This window comes from Exophiala bonariae (assembly GCF_035927105.1).
Source record: "Exophiala bonariae strain CCFEE 5792 chromosome Unknown scaffold_2, whole genome shotgun sequence".
Classification (NCBI taxonomy): domain Eukaryota; kingdom Fungi; phylum Ascomycota; class Eurotiomycetes; order Chaetothyriales; family Herpotrichiellaceae; genus Exophiala; species Exophiala bonariae.
This window is the reverse complement of record NW_027042477.1, coordinates 1716913-1734760: the sequence shown is the minus strand read 5'-3', so window position 1 is coordinate 1734760 and position 17848 is coordinate 1716913. Positions and strand designations below refer to the sequence as shown.

Genomic DNA, 17848 nt, shown 5'->3' with positions numbered 1-17848 from the left:
CGACTTCATCCGGAAACCACGCCACGTGACATGGATATTCAACACTTGGCATATTGGCTACCTAGGTACCTAGGTAGTTCTAACTTTAAGTTCCTAGATAGGTCCGAATTTATTGATGGCGGTCACCTGGAGATCAGAAAAGATGAAGACCAAGTCAAGACTTCGACTTCTTGTATTGCACAGACCCCAAGGTCCCAGCCACGTTGTCCAAAGGAACAACTAAACAGGGCTGATTCCTCTTCGCTAATTGTACACAGTTACAAAAAGAAAGGGCAAGTATGCATTTTAACCTGCATGCTCCACAATCTCACTGATCAAAGAACCATTCTTGATCACACTTCGCAGCTGTTCGGGGAAGGGGATCTCCTTAGAATCATCCTCCGAATCGTCTGTAGGTGGCAGAACAACATTGAGTGCGCTGCACTTGCTTGTGAAGATTTCGGTTGCTAGGCTGGCATTGGAAAGGTAAATCTGTGCTCCATCCACCTGATCGAGAAGTATTGTCGGTACCACGCCATCGACCTGAACCTGGAATTTTGTAGCTTTGATCACGTCCAAGCTCGAGACCAGTGAGTCCACCAAGATCGACAGGCCAGCGCAATTGTCGATGGAGATTGCATTGGCTTTGCCGTTGACCTTGATGATGGCCTTATTGCATTTTGAGATCAAAATACTGTGGTTGAGTTCCGCAGGGATTTCGATCACCTCAGATTGAGTGTTGTCGAAATTTTCCACAATCCACTTGCTGCCATCAAGCTCTTTACGGCCTGGTTTCTTAGACCTTAGGCTATCGGGTTTCTTACTTGGTAATGGTGATTTGCCACGACCTGCTGATCCAGCTGATGTTTGTGAATTCGATCGCTCTGGAACAGTCGAAGTGGCGCGAAGTGACGGATTTTTGTGTGTCATCTGGGATTTGTCGACTTTCCGCAAGCCAGATGTGACCGCGGAACCCTGGTTGAGCTGATCGAACACCGCCGTCATATCACCACCCTGAGCAGCACCTTTCGAGGATGATGGTGGCGGAGGTGGTGGTGGAGGCCCGTTGTTATCGAACTTTGGCAGAGGAGGTGGTGGTGGCGGCGGCGGTGGGCCGCCACCAGGTGCACCAGCTTTCGAAACAGTTCCGCTTGATTGAACTTGCTTCAAGGCTTCTAAAGCATCAATTCCGTCTGCATTGTTCCACGTCAAACCGGTTGCAAAATACTCCTTGACGTATGCTGATAGTGAGCGGAAGATCTTGTAATAGGCCTGAATATATTCCACGTGGGTCTTGTCCCTATCGAAATGGTCAGCAGCTGGGACAAACTATATGGATATGCGCAACGTACTTCTCCTTATATTCCTTCAAGATCTTGTTACCGTAGTATTGAGCCCCTCCTAATGTATCCGTCACAAAATCTGCTGGTCTCTTCTCCACAATCCATCCCAGCGCTACAATTCCTTCTGAGACGGCGCTTAGATGGACGAACAATGGTGATGGTCGGTTTGCTTCTCGAATTTCATCGACGGACGAAGTGTGACGGTGCAGCTCTGTCATCAATTCGGGCGGCGTATGATCGGGCTTTTTGGCTTTTGTTGCAACCAGTAGATACGTCCTTTCGGCCTCAAAGGCTGCTTTGACAGCGTTTGCCTGCGCCGGGTGTTAGGGGTTTGGCAAGTTCTGCTTCTCCATCCCAACATACCTGATCTTCAACTAGACCACCTATCTTCTGACTGGATGTGACAAATGCACCCACTTCTTCCTCGATAATCTTGTCGAAAGCTTCGATAGACCTGGGTAGGGGTTCGGGGGGTGGGGGAGGCTGCTCTGCAACGCCGCCTGGATGGCCAAAGGAGGTAATGGCCGCTGCGGCCGAACCGTTAGTCCCATTTGATGGTCCATCTACAGAACTCGCAATGTCTTCGAGTCGTGATGTTGCAGCTTCTAATCTGTTCAAATAAACTTGTCAGCTGTGATTCGGTATGCTTCATTTCATGGTGAACCATTGGCTTTTGTGAGACATGTGGTGCGGTACTGGGAGTTCAATCATTACCTTTTGATGAGCGTGGTCAAATTGTGCATGTTCCCCTGAGCTGCCATATTGATAGTCGTTGAGATATTAAGGATAAAACGAATGGCCAACGTACGCTTTACAAAGGCAACCTGCTGGGATCGGACGACGATCTGACATGTTTAATATGTTCCCAATATGGAAGCCGGGAGCCAGTCGTCTACGCTAACCGTAGCTAGCTAGAGTGTCCCGGAACGCTATATTGTCCGAATTCCGGCCCAAATATCACATTTCTTGATTCAAGTTGTGCTCTTGTCCCCATCACAACGCGGTACTTTTGCTTTCATGATAAATGTACAGTTATTATGTCCAATTGAAAGAGACACTAACCCGATCTGCTACTCTACAAAATGGGGGGTCCAGGGAGACGGCAGAATTATCTCGTTCGAGAAATTGAGCTCATCCTCAACGGCAGGCCACTGCCCTTCAGGATTGTCCACAAAGGCCAGATAGTCCAGTGAAATCTGATTCTGCGCCGTGATTGATGAATCAATGTCAAAGTCACCGACAAGATCATACGTTTGAGCCATGAGGTTTACATCCATCGCGCCATCTCCGGTCGATGATTGAGCCAGATCAGTGTGTCCAGTGACTTCTAATGCGGATGGTCTTGCCTGATCAGACAGCCAACCATAATCAAGCAGGCTCCATATGATATCAAGAGTTGAGTCATCGACTTGTGATGAGTTGATGGTCACCAATGCTCGTGCAGAGCTAGGGTCAGGCTTGAAGCTTCGCAAAGCAGTTGCCTAGAGACCATTGATCAGTGAAGACTCGACATAGAACAGATTAAATTCAGTATGAGGTAAACTAAGGAAGGACCACATAAAACTTACAACACGGGGATAGTGATCCCACGTCCCCTGACCTTTGTCAAGAAATTCTAACGAGTAATCCAACATTTGCTGCGCGGATTTCTGCAGCCATTCATCACAGTGGTTGACAAATAGTTGATGTATGGATCCAGCAACCATAGTAGCATAAGCGTAAAAGCTACTCAACGTCAATCCTTGCTTTTGCACGATTCGAAGTGATACTGTCAATTGATATGCGTGTTCACGACTTCGTCGAAGTGCTTCGCGGAGAAAGCTAGGAGAGATTCTTGATTTCCGAGGTTCCAGCCTTTTCCTCAACAGAAATGGGTGATGGAGCAGACACTGATTCATGTGATAAAGAATGTTGGAAAAGACAAAATGACCTGCACCCTGATGATCCAGCGTTCCATTAGGTCTGACATACCGTCGTATCGTTGTCGAGAATGAAACTCTGGTAATATCTGAATGTGCTTCAAAGTTAAGCAAGGTGCTGTAAATTGCAGCAAAGTCACTTCTCGAGTCCCATGGCGGAAATCGGTCGTTGCCGCTTTGATGTTGCAACGTATGTCTCTCAACTCGTCCCAGAGCAGAGGCCATTAGAATTGTCTGAGCAAAGCAATCCAGATTTTCTGTACTACCATTCCACGACATGTCGTTGAGAGCCCTCAAATCTGGTAAGGAGCCATTTTCGCGATACGAAACAGCCGACGATGGCAACAGTACAGTACAATCGGTATCTGCAAGTGTCGGTGGTCGATTGGTCCCACATGATACGAGTCTATCCAGCAGATAGACAGACCAAAAGGTTTTCCTTCGTTCATCTTGTTCTTCTGGTGATGTTTGGTTTGAGGGCTCCTTGTTCAATTGGAGACTCTGAGCAAAGCGGACGGCTAGGCCAATCTTTACCCAGGCCAACTTCTGTCGACTAGCTGTAAAGTCAACGACAGCTAGCATATTGGTAGCTTGCACAGTGTGCACATCCAGTAGGTAGTCCTCAGAGAAAGATTTATCGAAGATCTCGTTCCATGCCGTACGTGCATATGATTCCGCGGATTCTACTCGCCTACCCTCGAAAAACGGGTCATCAGAAAATCGTATTGCCATAGCTGTCATCGCCATCAAAAGAAAATCTGGGAGAAATCCAGAATCCAATTTCCGATAGAAGTGTTCCGGACTGGAATAGACGTATGGCTGACTTTGGCAGAACTGGAAGTACGTCTTCAAAATTGATCGAAGGACAGTATTCGGCGGTAACTGCGTGAATTTCCTGAGTACTGGTAAGAAAACAAGTACCTCATCAGGTATCACAAGATTTATGCAGGCGAAGAGGAAAAGTACTAACCGAGTTGCTTCCACTTGGGACTGTGGACTATCGATCGAGTTGTCGGAAGGCCCAGAGTCATCTTGAACAGAGGATCTTCTCCTCTTATTAGGCATACCATCGTTGCTCAGTAGAAAGGACATGCTAGGTAGTGCTTAGCCAGTAAGTCGGATAGTGCAAGTGGCAAAATGCTTCATACTCATTATTATTTCCACTATCAAGTAGGCTTAGTTTGGACTCGAGCAATGCGACCCGCGCCGCTAGATTGATTTCCTAGGGAGTTTTAGAGATGATAGCGATTCTGGTAAACAGGGATTCCTTACATTTGCATTGCTGGATGATACATGGGGATGATGACAAACTGGGCCTTCGTCGTAGCAACACTCTTGCTTCAATCGTGCGCAGAACGAGCAAGTCGGTTTCTCCCCTGAACACCTGGATTTTTTACGCCTGGGAGCAAAGAGTCAGTCGCCCTCTTTACTCTAGCTTGTTTTCTGAGATTCATACCGACAATTGATACAAGCTTGCCGTACACGCTTTGACTCGCGGGGTTCAGCCATATTCTAAGACACTTGCGAATCCAATCCTGTGATGCCTAACCACGTACTGATAGATTGGCGAATTGAAATTTGGATGTGTGACTTGATGTCGGGCAACTTTGTCTTCATTCAGAAGATTTCTCACCTAGATGTCATGTCATCTCTGTGTCTATCCAAGGTAAAGAGAAGTTGGCTAACCTGTAGCGGTGATGGAGGCGGGGTTCGCCTCTTAACTAAGCCACCAAACCTGGAACTACGGGGATAAAATGGAACCTAAGGATTGGACCCACGGGTCAACTAAATCCCACTCTAACGGACCAGCGCCTATGCATACCCCTAATTTGAACTCCTTGAGTAACCTGAGCATGCGCAGCAGCTTGTGTATCACGAGATTGATTATTGAAAGTCCCAAACGCACAGATAGTCCATCTACGACATCCCATCGTGCGCATCAGAAATTGTCGCATATGTTCATTCTATTATCTTTAAACTCGACTACGGTTCTAGCGGCGTTCTAAAATTGGCCGATTCATCTGTGCTTACCGCCCAAGCCTTTAATATGGCTGCGAGCTAGGCTGAGACTCAATATACAGTCTCGAATCGGCAGGGAGAACCAAAGTTAACTATCAATCTTTTTTGAATCGGTATTTGTTGCCCAAGTTCTTGAACTTTGGAAACATCAGTATGGCTCGAAATCTCAGGACCCTAAGGACCTTCTCACGGCCACGAAGCACCTTGTAAGAAGCCTAGAAACAGGCTCCATCTGGGAGTTTGGTGTGCATAGGATCACCTCCTGAACCATGAAAAGGACCGTCTCGGGCGCTCGAGTTTTGCTGTCGCCGATGTGGTTCAGTCTACACCGCGTGTTACTCAAAGTCCAAGAAGGCAAGTCTGACTTCGATCTCGAGCCTTCCGCACAAGACGGCATCGGCCCGGTCGACTTGCTGACTAAGTCTATCTCAAGCCTGGTCTGTTGATTGGCTCGGCCTTCTTTTCAGTCAGCCTCGTCGCATGGTCCTACGCTACTGACCAGGAGAAACTCTGTGGTTCAGCATTGCTGGCACTTGAAGGAAGAATGGGCTCCTTGTAAGGTTGCGCCAGCGAAGCATTCATGGACTTCGTCTATAATCTTGCCTTCAAATCCCGTTGGGAGAGAAGTCTAGAGGCAATAGCTCTCAGGATATGCTTCTGATGCTTCCCACTTCCTGTTTTCGGATATTCATTACCCACTCCAGGTTCACCAATCCAAAATATGTACTTCGGGACTTTGTGACTTCCAAGTCCTGCCCGGACCCACTGGACAATCTCGTCCGACACTGGTTTTGGAGCACCGTCTCGCAGGCGAAGAAAGCAGCCCACAACTTCTCCGTACTTGGCGTCCGCCACGCCAATCACACATGCCTCAGCTATCGATGCATGCTCGGTCAGGCGGTCTTCAACCTGGGCCGGAGAAATGTTCTCGCCACCTAAACAAGGATTTTCATTAGCAACGATTTCAGATGAACAGTGGGACGACTTTACCCCTGATGATCAGATCTTTGATTCTTCCTGTGATCACGCAATAGCCATCATCGTTGATCAAGCACTCATCACCCGTGTGCATCCACCTCACACCGTCCTCATCTATTGTCATCGCCTCTGCAGTTTTTGCCTCGTTTCGCCAATATCCTTTCTGCAAGGCGTAACCCCCAGTCCACAGCTCGCCGGGAACACCACGTGGCAGGGTTTCTCCTTTACCGTCAACAATCTTTGCCAAGGTATGTGGCATTATCCGACCAACAGTCTTCAACAACATTTCCTTGGAGTCGTCCAACGAAGTCATGAAAGTTACCGGGCTTGTCTCGGTCATGCCATATGCAATCAAGACTTTCTCAACTCCCATCTCCTTCTGAATTCTGTCCACCAAAGATGGGGAAACTGGAGATCCAGCAGCCAATGCTACGCGCAATGTGTCGAACGTGTATTTCTTCTGATTGTTTGCCTCGATTTCCGCCAAAAACATAGTCGGGACTCCATGAATGATTGTACATTTTTCATTCGCAATTGAATCCAGGACTTGGTTTGGCTCGAACTGGTCACTGGGAAACACGATTGTGCTTGAGTGGGTAAAGGCTGCTAAAAAGCCGATGACCAGACCAAAACAGTGAAACAATGGTGGAGGGCAGCAAAGCCGGTCTTCCGCTGTCATTTCGAGTCGATCACCTATCACTTTTCCGTTGTTGATCAGGTTTCTGATACTCCAATTAGTAAGAAGCACGAATTATTGGACACCTTAACCTACCGATGTGTCAACATTGCTGCTTTTGGTGCTCCCGTCGTTCCTGCGTCAAGTCAGTCACCTACAACCATGAGTCAAGTGCTGTAGCAAACCGGAAGTGAACTGTAGGTTGAGCACATCAGTGTTCTTGACCCTTCTTTCAGCTCTTCGCAATACTCCTTTGTGCATAAAGACGGAATGCCCATTATCAACGAAAGCTGAGTATGAGATAACTTCCACTGTTACTGAAGGACTGTCAATTCTCGTCTGGGATATGAGGACAATTCGCTTCAAGTCTGGGAGAGATGTGGAGTTGTTTTGTATTGCGTGCATATGAGGTGAGAGGCTTTTGGGACCGATATTGCTCGCCAGGAACAAGATCCTACAAGCTGCGATATATGTAAGTCCAAGTATCATTCACCAGGTCGATAAGATCATCTTACAGCTGACAGCGAGTGCAGTTGATAGCTCCACAGGAGAATAGGTGTTGTTGAATACTACAAATGGACATCCAATACGGGCAGCGCCCAAAAATGCCTCGATGTACTGATAGCAATTTCCAGCCATAATTCCGACAGTATCTCCATGCTTCAATCCAGCTTCCAGCATTGACTTGGCCAGTAAGCGACTTCGCTCCGCCAGCTGTTCATACGAAATGGAATGCCGTTGCCAGGGAAAAACCGTTGCAATACGACCGCCATTCTTCACGCCTTGTTCATCGATCAAATTCCCAAGTGTTGCTGAGGAAAGAGGGGAGGCCTGATCGCCTTGAATAAAGGAGCTCTTTTTGCGACCCGAAGTAGGCTGCATTTTCTGGCTGGCAGTTTCTAATATAGACATTTTGATCGGGTGTCGTTGTGGTCGACAAGAATGCAATTCAGAGTCGGAGGTATGGTGGATGTGACAGAACCACTAGATCAACAAGTAAAGAGTACTAGTATTACCGAAACAGTATATTGCGGACTATGGGCATTAGTAGTATGGTGAATTCATCAGATACTGATTGTGCTACTTTAGTACAGACACGCTGTTCGTGTTTTGCGGTGCCCGGCAAGGCTGAATGCCGGCCTCAAGCCGCGGATACGCACTACTACCACAGATCTCACGCACGGCTCCATGCCGTGTTACAATAGCGTTCGAAATACGGGGAAGGCAACATGACCACCCCGTGGAAATACGAAATTCACACAATTCTTACATTGCGACCCTCAATGCGACACTGCCGTTCAGCTCGAAAAGAAAAGTACGTGGGAAAATGACACCTATTTTGCCCGGAATCTTCGTACTGCTGACTATGAAAAGCGCAGTACTATATCTATACGACATCACAACTTTGTCGGATTCTTCTTCAAGAACAGCGTCTGGCTGTTACAGAACGAGATTAGACCCGGAACTCCCCATTCATAACTTCCGTTCCCGCTTTGCTTGTGGCCACCAAACGGCACTCGGGGATCGAGTTCGAAGTGTGTATTGACCCAGACCGTGCCTGCCTGGATCTTCTGGGCAAGTCGATTAGCACGGTCCAAATCCCCGGACCACACTGATGCTCCGAGACCCATTTGGGTGTCATTGGCTTTTCTAATTGCCTCTTCCTCAGTCTTGAATGTGAGTAGTGGCACGATTGGACCTAAGATACCGATCAACACCTCTCTTAAACGCAGAGACCTCTCTTCTGACACTGTTTAAACTTACCAAATGGCTCTTCCGTGACGATACGAGAATCATCCTTCGGTCGATCGATGATCGTGGGGGTGATGAAGTAGCCTGGTCCATCTGGGTTGGTGCCGCCCACTGCTACCTTCCAATTCTCCTTTTCAATGTCTGCGAAGAAACCTTTCACTCGCTCATACTGCATGGAGTTCTGGATGGGTCCAAGGAAGACTTCAGGATCAGTGCCCGGTCCAACCTTTCGACTGCGTTAGCTGTGCGATCGCACTTTTAGTCTCCCCTGGATGAAGGAATCACCTTCAGCTCTTGCGTCGCCTTAACCATCGCTGCCAGGAATTTATCTGCGATACTTTCCTGCACGATGACTCGCTTGAGAGCTAGGCAAATCTGTTCCCATCCGATTTGTAAGCTTTGTGTGATCAGGATATTGTTAACCCTTGAGACATTCCAACTTACCTGCCCGGAGTTCAAAAACGCCAATGAAGCAACCTGGACAATCGATCAACAACCAGATTCAGACACCTCATTATGACTGACCTTGGGTGCAACATCATCGATATCAACGTCTTCCAAAACAATCGCAGGATCGTTCCCGCCTCTAGCATCCGCAATCAGCATGCCATATAGGACAAGAACAGACGACTCACAATTCAAGCGTCACGCGTTTCAAAGTCTTCGCAGCGGACTCCATGACCTTCTTCCCCGTGAATGTGGATCCAGTGAAACTGATCTTTGCTGGAACGGGATGTGCAGTAAGCCATGGTCCAAGATTATCATCGCCAGACAGACACTGTACGACACCGGGTGGGAAGAACCTCTGCGCCAGCTCAACCAGCTTCAAATCACCGGCTGGTGTGAATGGAGACGGTTTGATGATGATAGGATTACCCGTCACAACGCAAGGGGCGATTTTCGCGGCTGCCAGCAAAATCGGATAATTCCAAGGCACAATTCCAACCGTGATACCCAGAGGCGTGTATCTCACGAGTATCTCTCTGTCGCCTTCCACGATTCTCTCCTCGGGTAGCTCGAGGTTCGCAATGGTCTTCATCCAGTGGACGGTCAAATCCAGCTCCATGGCTGCGAACTTTAGCTATTAATTTGAGGGAAATTATTCAGCGACTGGTCGGTTTTCATGAGGTTGTACACGTTTGACAACTACTCACCGGCTTTCCTTGCTCCTTGGTGAGCATCTGAGAGAAAGATTCCTTCTCAGAGGCAATAGCATCTGCGTATGCGATCACTGCGGCTCGTCGCTCGGCATATGGGACTTCTGCCCAGGTGATAAATGCAGCTTGTGCTGCAGTCATCGCACGCTCTACATCGTCTGGTGTCGTGAGTGGCACTTCTGGCCCATTCTCGCCTGTAGCGGGGAGGATGCCATGCCTTGTCTTCTGCGTACTTTCTAGCTTGCCATTGATGACGTTGGAGAAGGTTGTCCAGTCCAGTGGTTCAGGCTGTTTCGTCGATCTGCCGTTGGTGTGACCATTTGTGGAGGCCATATTGGTGGTTAGTTAGGAGTATTTCGATATGATATCTGCACTTGTGAGTCTCCACACATCAATTGTGACTGCGAATCCTGTCTGCCATCATCCTTATATAGCATGCGATCTTGGAATTTCAGGCCTCTTCTGTACTACACCTTCGCTGTGACCGGCCCCGGCCCGTTCGATGCACCATCAAGTTCCCCGCACTTATTATGCACGGGGAGCAGAGCAGAGCACTCTCACACTACATAATAGTCGTAGGCGATTCGCTGTGGACAAGCCGTACTCACTTGCCGGAAACATACACTTGCTCGAGAGGATTATTCCCTCAACCCAAGTGCCATTTCTCGAACACAGGGTAAGCAGTCCCTTGCAAAGATGGACTAGAAGTGGGTAGAGGTAATCGTGTGGATAGAAGTACTGTGTTCAAAAGGGTTTGACGGTTGGAACCAGCAAGGTCCGTTCAGTAGCTCACATTTGCAGACAACCTACGTCCCACAGGATAAGCTCCGCTGTTGACTGAGCCTTGTGACACAATGTGCAAGGCTGTACAATGGCTTGGCAAGCTGGCCCTCCCCACCAGGAGAAAGTTCACGGTGAAAACTGCTCATCACGGAGAAGCATGCATAATGTCTCTGGTCCAACGAGATACGGTATCGGTAGCTTGGGAACCTCTCCTGGTTTAATGCTGCTGATGATCAAATCGCCTCGACACCGCAATGACAGCTTCAGTAGACCGTCTCGCATTTTGCACCCTGGGCATGTTCATCATTGGTTCGTTTGATGCTTCTCCATCACTAAATATCTCACATCATTTAGTCCTAACTATATATCTATTCGTCAGTTCCCTAACTGACACCATCTTCAGATGAGATTGAGCACCTCAACAGCGATGCACCAGAGCAAAGAATCATCGGTGGTGCCGGGACTTATGCAGCGCTCGGTGCTCGTCTCGCAGCAGGCGGGCAAAATGCTCAGCACGTGGGATGGATAGTCGACATGGGTTCGGATTTCCCAGCAGAACTGAGAAGTCTTATTGATACTTGGGGCACGAAATGTATATTCCGGACGGATGTTACGCGTCTCACTACGACCGCGTGGAATGGCTACGGTCACAACGAGCATCGAGGTGAGCGGTAGCCTCCAATCTTATGTTGCACTCGTTCCCTCCCACCGCAAAAGGCTTGATAAAGCTGACACGCACAACGAAAAGCGTTCAAATATCTCACACCGAAACTGCGACTGGATGAGAATTCCCTGTCGGAGGAGCAGGTGTTGGCTCAATCGTTTCACATGGTTTGTTCGCCGGAGCGGTGCATGTCGTTGATCAGAGGGATCATGGCCAGGCGGAATGTGCTTGTTCCAAATGAAGAACGGCCTGTTTTTGTATGGGAGCCGATTCCTGACCTGTGCACGCCTGAAGAGTTCGATCGGCTTCGAGAGGCTATCGCACTCGTCGATGTCGTGAGTCCCAATGCGGAAGAACTCGTTTCGTTCTTTCCTGCTGCTTCGAGTGGTGACGATAGATTATCGCAGGAGATGATGGCAGACAAACTACTGCGCGTGGATTCAGACAAGTACATGAATGCGGCTCTGGTGATCAGAGAAGGTGCTTTGGGCTGCACGACATACGTAGGGCGGAAGAAGCTACATCTCGGTGCATTTCATCGGGACAGTAGTAAGGTCCGGGATCCGACCGGCGGTGGTAACACTTTTCTGGGCGCGTTGGCTATGGGCATGACGGGTAGGGTTGCTCCTGTTGAGAGCGGTGTCGTCAAAGAAGATCTGTGGGTCGGTGAAAATTCGCAACACAATCTGTTGCTGGGTCTTCTTCACGCAACAGTAGCTGCTGCATATGCAATTGAGCAAGTCGGCATGCCTGGCGTGTCCACAACAGATCCTGCTGTTTGGAACGGGGAGTCCTACCTGGGTCGATATCATTCGTATCTTGATAGCGAGAAAACTCACGTTCAAGGACAGCTGCAATAACGAAAGCGAACGAACAGAGATGCCTTCCGCTGTGTTTCGCTCTCTTCAAGGCCCTTGCTCCATGATGTCCTTGTCTCGATACGCTCACAGTCACCAAATGGAGGTCAAACACCTAAGATTTTTTGTGGGCTTGACATTTTTTATATTGTTGGACGACGGCCGTGCATTCGCAATCGCCTCAGGTTTTCTCAATGGTACATACAGAATGCGCTAGGGCCTCCATGTCGGGTTTCTCGCTGTTCTTCTTCTGCTTATTCCACACGAGCTGGCGCTTCAGGTTTCGTGCTGCTTTCCGTCCTCGTCGTTTATGACATTTTAGCGGTTATGTTGGGAATATGTACAATTCGGTGTTATGAGTCGTAGCATTGGGTGCAGTAGATCGTACTCGATGGGTAAATGGAGTGCGATCGGGGGGTCGAGTCTATTGTCCTTTCTGGGCCTTTTCATGCTCGATGATCTGTTTACTCCAACTAAAGCGAGGTGTCAGTATCTGCATTTGAAAGATAAGTGGAATGCCGCCGTTGTGTGTCTGACTGGCTGCGACTAAAGCAGGTGGGAATTCCCCAAATCGCTGGTCTTCTAACGCGACTGTTGTCTGGTGATCTCGAATGGTGAAGGTGAACTCACTATCGGCTTGGAAAGAACCTGCCCGGCTCAGGGAACTTGTATCTGTGCTCTCTTTCGGCAGAGAGTCTCCAAGCAAGGAACGTGATGCCTGCAATAACCCCTCCCATGATCATGGTGTTTCCCTTCCAGTTGTGTGGTTGCCCATACCAGCCACCTGCTGGTGACCAGACATGTTTCGGATACGGAACTTTGCCGCCTCCACCCATTTCGTGTCGATGGAATGTCGTTTACGGTGGGATGGTAGAGGAGAGAAGGGTCAATCCACGGCCCTTGCGAGGTCAATCTGTAGCTCGGCGTCGAATAGGTAGTTCCGCAATACTCGGGATACCTTCCTAAACAATCGCCTCGGAAAAATAGGCCCGAACTTCTGATGACTAATGTGAATGTCTGTGCTGTTTTCATTCAGCGGTCGTCTTCACTCCTTCAGAACATCCTGCTGATGTCTCAGTGAACAGATTCGATATTTACTCTAAGTCATCGTAAGAGAGAATGTATGCAGAAGTCGTGACAACGGACCTGTGGCTCCATTGAAACTGAGTTCCCACATTGATACGTGCTTGAGAGACAGCTGGCTACATTGCCCTGGGGTAAGAAAAGATCACAATAGATCACAATAGATCACAAACGAGTGTCGGAGATCTAGACGACTCGATGACACCGAATTTGAGACGCCCCTAAAGGTCACCCATCATAAAGTCGTCTTGGCCGCGACCAAAGAGATACTTGTCAACGAGGGACTGTGTTACCAAGTCAGCTAATCCAATCCAATCTCAAACCAGTGCCATAGTACTTACCCAGTTGACCTCCTCGTCCCTGAGCAGTGCTTCGAAGGCCGCACTTTCTGGCCCTTGTTCTCCATGCGCATGAGTACCCATGAATGGATCTCCCAGTTCTTGTTCCCAGAGGGACAAATTCGACAGTGCTATCGTGGTGGATCCTGGTATCGTGGTGTCCTGTTCTTGGGAAACATCTAACGGGTTATCGACTCCGGAAACTTGTGCCACATTTGGATCTGGAATCTTAGCCATCATTACTCCCAGCATTGTGGATGCACGTTTTGCATCTCGAGAGCCTGAACCTCGCAAGGTCCATATGTGATGTGAAACCTTGAGGGCATTATATGTTTTCCGTCGATCCTCCAGTTCTGCTTCGGTCATCTTTGCCACTTCTCCCTGGCGGTGCGACTCATACAGGTCGAGACAAGCAATCATGGCGGCCAGCAGGAGGTCATGTTGCGTCAAGCTTGTTGCCATCCACTTGGAATTGCGGAGCTGCCCTCCCGGTTGGGTCGCTATATGAACATCAGCTTGCCATTTGAGCATTGCTAGACTCGCCTGAATGCATGTCTTTCGGGAATATTCATAAGCCGGGTTCCACCTTTCATGGCTGAGATACATGCGATGAATGATCATGATACCGGATTGATATAGTAGATCTACGTTGAATCTGTGCATGATAACCCGTACTTCATCCGTTATGGACAGAGACCAGGGTTTCATGGCGAGGCTGGGTGGTATCAATGCATGCCCCCGACGTAACTCTGCGTCAGCTTTCATCGTTTCCTCGTAAGTTGGGACTGTAGGTGACAAAGCAAGTCGGGAAACTGGCCTGAAACTACGGCACAACCTTCCCTTGAAACAGTGATAAATCATGGGCGTTGGGACCGTGTATGGTCGTGATGGTGGGACCACCGTAGCGTCCTCGTCAAAGTCCTCGTCGAACAAGTTCCCTGGTAGGTCAGTGTCGCATGAATCCTCATGGATTGTGGCAGGTAGGCCGGCCTGGAAGGATAATAACAGATCGAATGCCATAAGAATAGAAAAAGTCCTTCGACGCATCTCCCCTTCAAATGGAGAGATGTGTGGCAGATGTTTCGGATCACGATGATACCCCATCCTCACAGCCATGCGAGCCGCGACTCCTATCACCAACCATGGTTCAGTGTCGTGGTCCACTCTCTGGACGAATTTACAAATGCCGTACAAGAGAACTGCCTCGACTGAATACGGACGGGCTTTTGGGTACTGCCCGGCGACCAGAATCTGACCAGCTATTCTGAGTAATGGTCGAGGGCCCACCTGCTCAAGTGGCTCAATAGCATCGAGATTTGACATGTAGCTAACCCAGCTTCCAAGGTCTAACGCTGAAAAAAGGATCGAAATCCAAAGATATGGGACTGAAGAAGGATCGTTCCAGAAAGACTCATACTGTGAAGTGTTAGTCTTGGTGCATTGAGTTGGCGGGGCAGTGATCTTGCCTCTCTCAAGAATTTCCCTCTGTGGATGAAAGCTGAAACCGTCAGGAGAAAGTATCAGAACGAATACTGTAGCTTACGAATGTGCAAATGGTGAGAACTGAAGAAAACGGAGAGCAACTTGTCCGTCACATGTCGGCTCGGTAACATTTCCAAAGCCTCCGCTAGGAATACTGGTTCGGAGACCCCGAATACAATGTCGGGCTCCTCACCGGTGGCAGAGGCCAGGGTTTCCAATACCTCGTTCTGTACCTCATTGGCAAGACATTCTTGAATGTCTTTGATCTACCCAATCAATGTTAGCGTCAAACAGGTTATCATGGAGGGAGTATAAGCACATCAGCTAGGATCGTCTCCCAGTGCGTGCCCCCACTGTAATTTGCCTCAAGTCCACGAACTTCCAGACGACCAATCAATGGTGTGTTCGAGACCTGCTGCGCTTGCATATCAGGAGGTTTGTTGATGCGCATACTGCCGCTCAGTGATTCATCACTCGAAGGAGGCGTTGGTTGGTCGAGAATCTTGAGAGGAACTGCATTTGCATCGACTAGTGATGCAACGACCTTTTCTAGATGTTGCAGTCGGCGCTGAGCCTCCGAGAGTTTAGGTGAAAGGTCTGTGGCGTTTTGCTTTGTCTTGGGTTCTTTTGAAGTCCTATCTTGTCCTATACTGGGCACGGTAATAGAAGAGTCACTGCAAGATTCAGTCATGTCTCTCTCCGACTATCGTGCCACGTCGGCTTACTTTTGGTTGTTTGTGTCTGAGGACCACTGTGGTCGTCTGCTACGATCTCTTGCCCGAGGCTGTGATTGAGCCTTTCCAGAGTTGAGTTTACCAATTCGGAACACCTTTTGATATTCGGTATATTTTGGCATGATTGATACGATCCAAGATTGCTAATTGCAAGTAGCTGCTTACCACCATAATTGGGCTTACAATTGAGATGCGATGTTAGTATTCAGTTACCCTGACGCTCAACATTGATGAACCCATCTCTTAGGCGGAGGAGAATGAGGTTAACAGGCTTAGACTGGGCTACTAGTACTTGATTTAGCCCGATGCTAGTACCAAAAAGCATATACGGCGGAGTACTCTGTTCCAAGCGTATCTTCTACGTTGGAATAAAAGTACTAATATGCATAGTTTGTTTCCAGCACCAACTTAGCCAGCGTCACCAAACCCACCAGCATGACAAGACGACAGACACACGGCCATGTGTCGCCATTAATACAAGTACATTCAAGATGAGACTATTGTCTGCTTTCCAGAAATGGCACGAGCGCGCCAGGTTGTCTTCCGCATCTTCTACAGCACCTCTTTCACCATTGTATTCCTACTCCTCATCTGCTTCATCTGCGTCACCCCGGCAGATGCCATCTATGAATCCTATAAGCGACGTAGGACGCTCGATATCTTCTTGATGAGTGGTGCCTATGTTGTCACTGCTCTTATTGCCATTCTCATCTATTCATCCCGAATTTATACCAACCGCTCTGTTCTCAAAGATATCCCAAAGTCGTTTATGCCGATTGAGAAGGAAGAACTCCCCGGAAGACGAGTCCACAAGTTAATACAAGATTGCCTGGCAAAAAGTGCAGTCATTGCATATCAGGCACGTCCAAGAAGCACGAGGATTGAACATGAAACTCAGATTGCAGCCACAAGGGTGTTGGCCATGTGCCGATCACGAGAATGTACTGGCCCGTACATTGAGGAGAGATGGGGGGAGATAGATCACCCGGGTTGGTCTTCTCCTGCTGCAAAAGAAACACCAAACCTTGAGTACGCTACAGTGGTGGATGAGCTGACCGACTTGATCGAAGCAAAGGCCATTAGTCTCGTTCCAGTCGACCCACTGGTCGAGCCAGGTCCGGATGGTCTACCACTCCCCGATCCTCGGGTTATTGAGGAACTTTCAAGAGCTGGGACAATGGGCATGCGATCCTATCTTCGACACCTGATCGATCTCGGGGTCGCACCAGACAACTCCCTCACTGTGGCTTTTCTTTCGGCCTACGAGCGTGCTCGATTTGCCCCAGAGCCAATATCGGAGCAAGACTTTCAGGTCCTGATGCGCATGTTTGCCGAGCTCCTTCGCAGTATGAGACCTGTCGATCTGGAGTTAATTGACTTGGATACCTCATCATTTGATGACGGATTTGATGGATCTAGTATAATACATCGAGACGTTCAAGACGATCGTCATCAACCTCATGTTCCCCACCACCATCATTACAGCCACCGACATGGAGGAGAGAAAGCTTCCATACCATCTACGTTCTCCGACTCCGGCTCCGTACGACATTACGGCGCTCCCCCACGACGTGTTTCTGAAGACTCTGTCCCATCCATGTCCTCCTTTGAACGAGACCACGGCCATCGCAACCATAATCATGAGCAGGGCAACCCACCCCCTCGATCCACAACCTCCACCTCCAACGACGGCAACGCATCCGACGACGAAGCCGATCGGAGCCAGGAAGAAGACGACGAAGAGGATCGCCTTTCGCTCCGCACGGCACCGACGCACACGCAGCGATCCATCTCCCGGCCCACCTTGTCCGGTCGCAACTCGAGCTCGCGCTTTGTGTCTGCTCATTCGCGCCAGGGCCTCGGGCTTCGGCTGCAAACTACGCGGTCACATAGCTCTGTGCGATCTGGCCGCTCTGGTGCCAGTCGACGGAGCAGGACCAGCAGTGAGCGATCCACGGCTGCGGGTAGCGTTATACGTCTTGCTCGCCCAGAGGATGGGGATGCCGCACGGGGGCTGCCCTATATTCTCCAGCTCCCGAAGAGGGATGACAACTAATTGCTTGATGTATCCACTGAGCTACCTG

General features: G+C 49.1%; 7 protein-coding genes across 7 annotated transcripts; 2 read left to right on the top strand and 5 right to left on the bottom strand.

Moving 5' to 3' along the window:
• Positions 1 to 285: 285 nt before the first annotated feature.
• Positions 286 to 2083, bottom strand: LTR84_005138 (uncharacterized protein; the record flags this gene model as incomplete). The annotated part of the gene is made up of 4 exons (XM_064848710.1): positions 286 to 1279; positions 1332 to 1633; positions 1686 to 1932; positions 2037 to 2083. The coding sequence occupies 4 exons, from the start codon at positions 2081 to 2083 to the stop codon at positions 286 to 288; spliced, it is 1590 nt and encodes a 529-aa protein (XP_064711334.1).
• Positions 2084 to 2392: 309 nt separating this feature from the next.
• LTR84_005137 (uncharacterized protein) lies at positions 2393 to 4333 on the bottom strand (the record flags this gene model as incomplete). Its single annotated transcript, XM_064848709.1, has 2 exons — positions 2393 to 2803; positions 2891 to 4333. 2 exons carry the CDS (start codon positions 4331 to 4333, stop codon positions 2393 to 2395), a joined length of 1854 nt encoding a protein of 617 aa, XP_064711333.1.
• Positions 4334 to 5851: 1518 nt separating this feature from the next.
• LTR84_005136 (uncharacterized protein) lies at positions 5852 to 7826 on the bottom strand (the record flags this gene model as incomplete). The annotated part of the gene is made up of 5 exons (XM_064848708.1): positions 5852 to 6195; positions 6251 to 6960; positions 7011 to 7050; positions 7100 to 7375; positions 7430 to 7826. The coding sequence occupies 5 exons, from the start codon at positions 7824 to 7826 to the stop codon at positions 5852 to 5854; spliced, it is 1767 nt and encodes a 588-aa protein (XP_064711332.1).
• A 485-nt stretch (positions 7827 to 8311) lies between these two features.
• Positions 8312 to 10156, bottom strand: LTR84_005135 (uncharacterized protein; the record flags this gene model as incomplete). The annotated part of the gene is made up of 7 exons (XM_064848707.1): positions 8312 to 8613; positions 8679 to 8892; positions 8952 to 9041; positions 9111 to 9143; positions 9192 to 9252; positions 9302 to 9747; positions 9821 to 10156. 7 exons carry the CDS (start codon positions 10154 to 10156, stop codon positions 8312 to 8314), a joined length of 1482 nt encoding a protein of 493 aa, XP_064711331.1.
• A 704-nt stretch (positions 10157 to 10860) lies between these two features.
• Positions 10861 to 12130, top strand: LTR84_005134 (uncharacterized protein; the record flags this gene model as incomplete). Its single annotated transcript, XM_064848706.1, has 3 exons — positions 10861 to 10915; positions 11010 to 11270; positions 11355 to 12130. 3 exons carry the CDS (start codon positions 10861 to 10863, stop codon positions 12128 to 12130), a joined length of 1092 nt encoding a protein of 363 aa, XP_064711330.1.
• A 1301-nt stretch (positions 12131 to 13431) lies between these two features.
• LTR84_005133 (uncharacterized protein) lies at positions 13432 to 15886 on the bottom strand (the record flags this gene model as incomplete). Its single annotated transcript, XM_064848705.1, has 6 exons — positions 13432 to 13494; positions 13552 to 14964; positions 15015 to 15046; positions 15092 to 15296; positions 15350 to 15704; positions 15756 to 15886. The coding sequence occupies 6 exons, from the start codon at positions 15884 to 15886 to the stop codon at positions 13432 to 13434; spliced, it is 2199 nt and encodes a 732-aa protein (XP_064711329.1).
• A 395-nt stretch (positions 15887 to 16281) lies between these two features.
• Positions 16282 to 17820, top strand: LTR84_005132 (uncharacterized protein; the record flags this gene model as incomplete). The annotated part of the gene is made up of 1 exon (XM_064848704.1): positions 16282 to 17820. One exon carries the CDS (start codon positions 16282 to 16284, stop codon positions 17818 to 17820), a length of 1539 nt encoding a protein of 512 aa, XP_064711328.1.
• Positions 17821 to 17848: the final 28 nt, after the last annotated feature.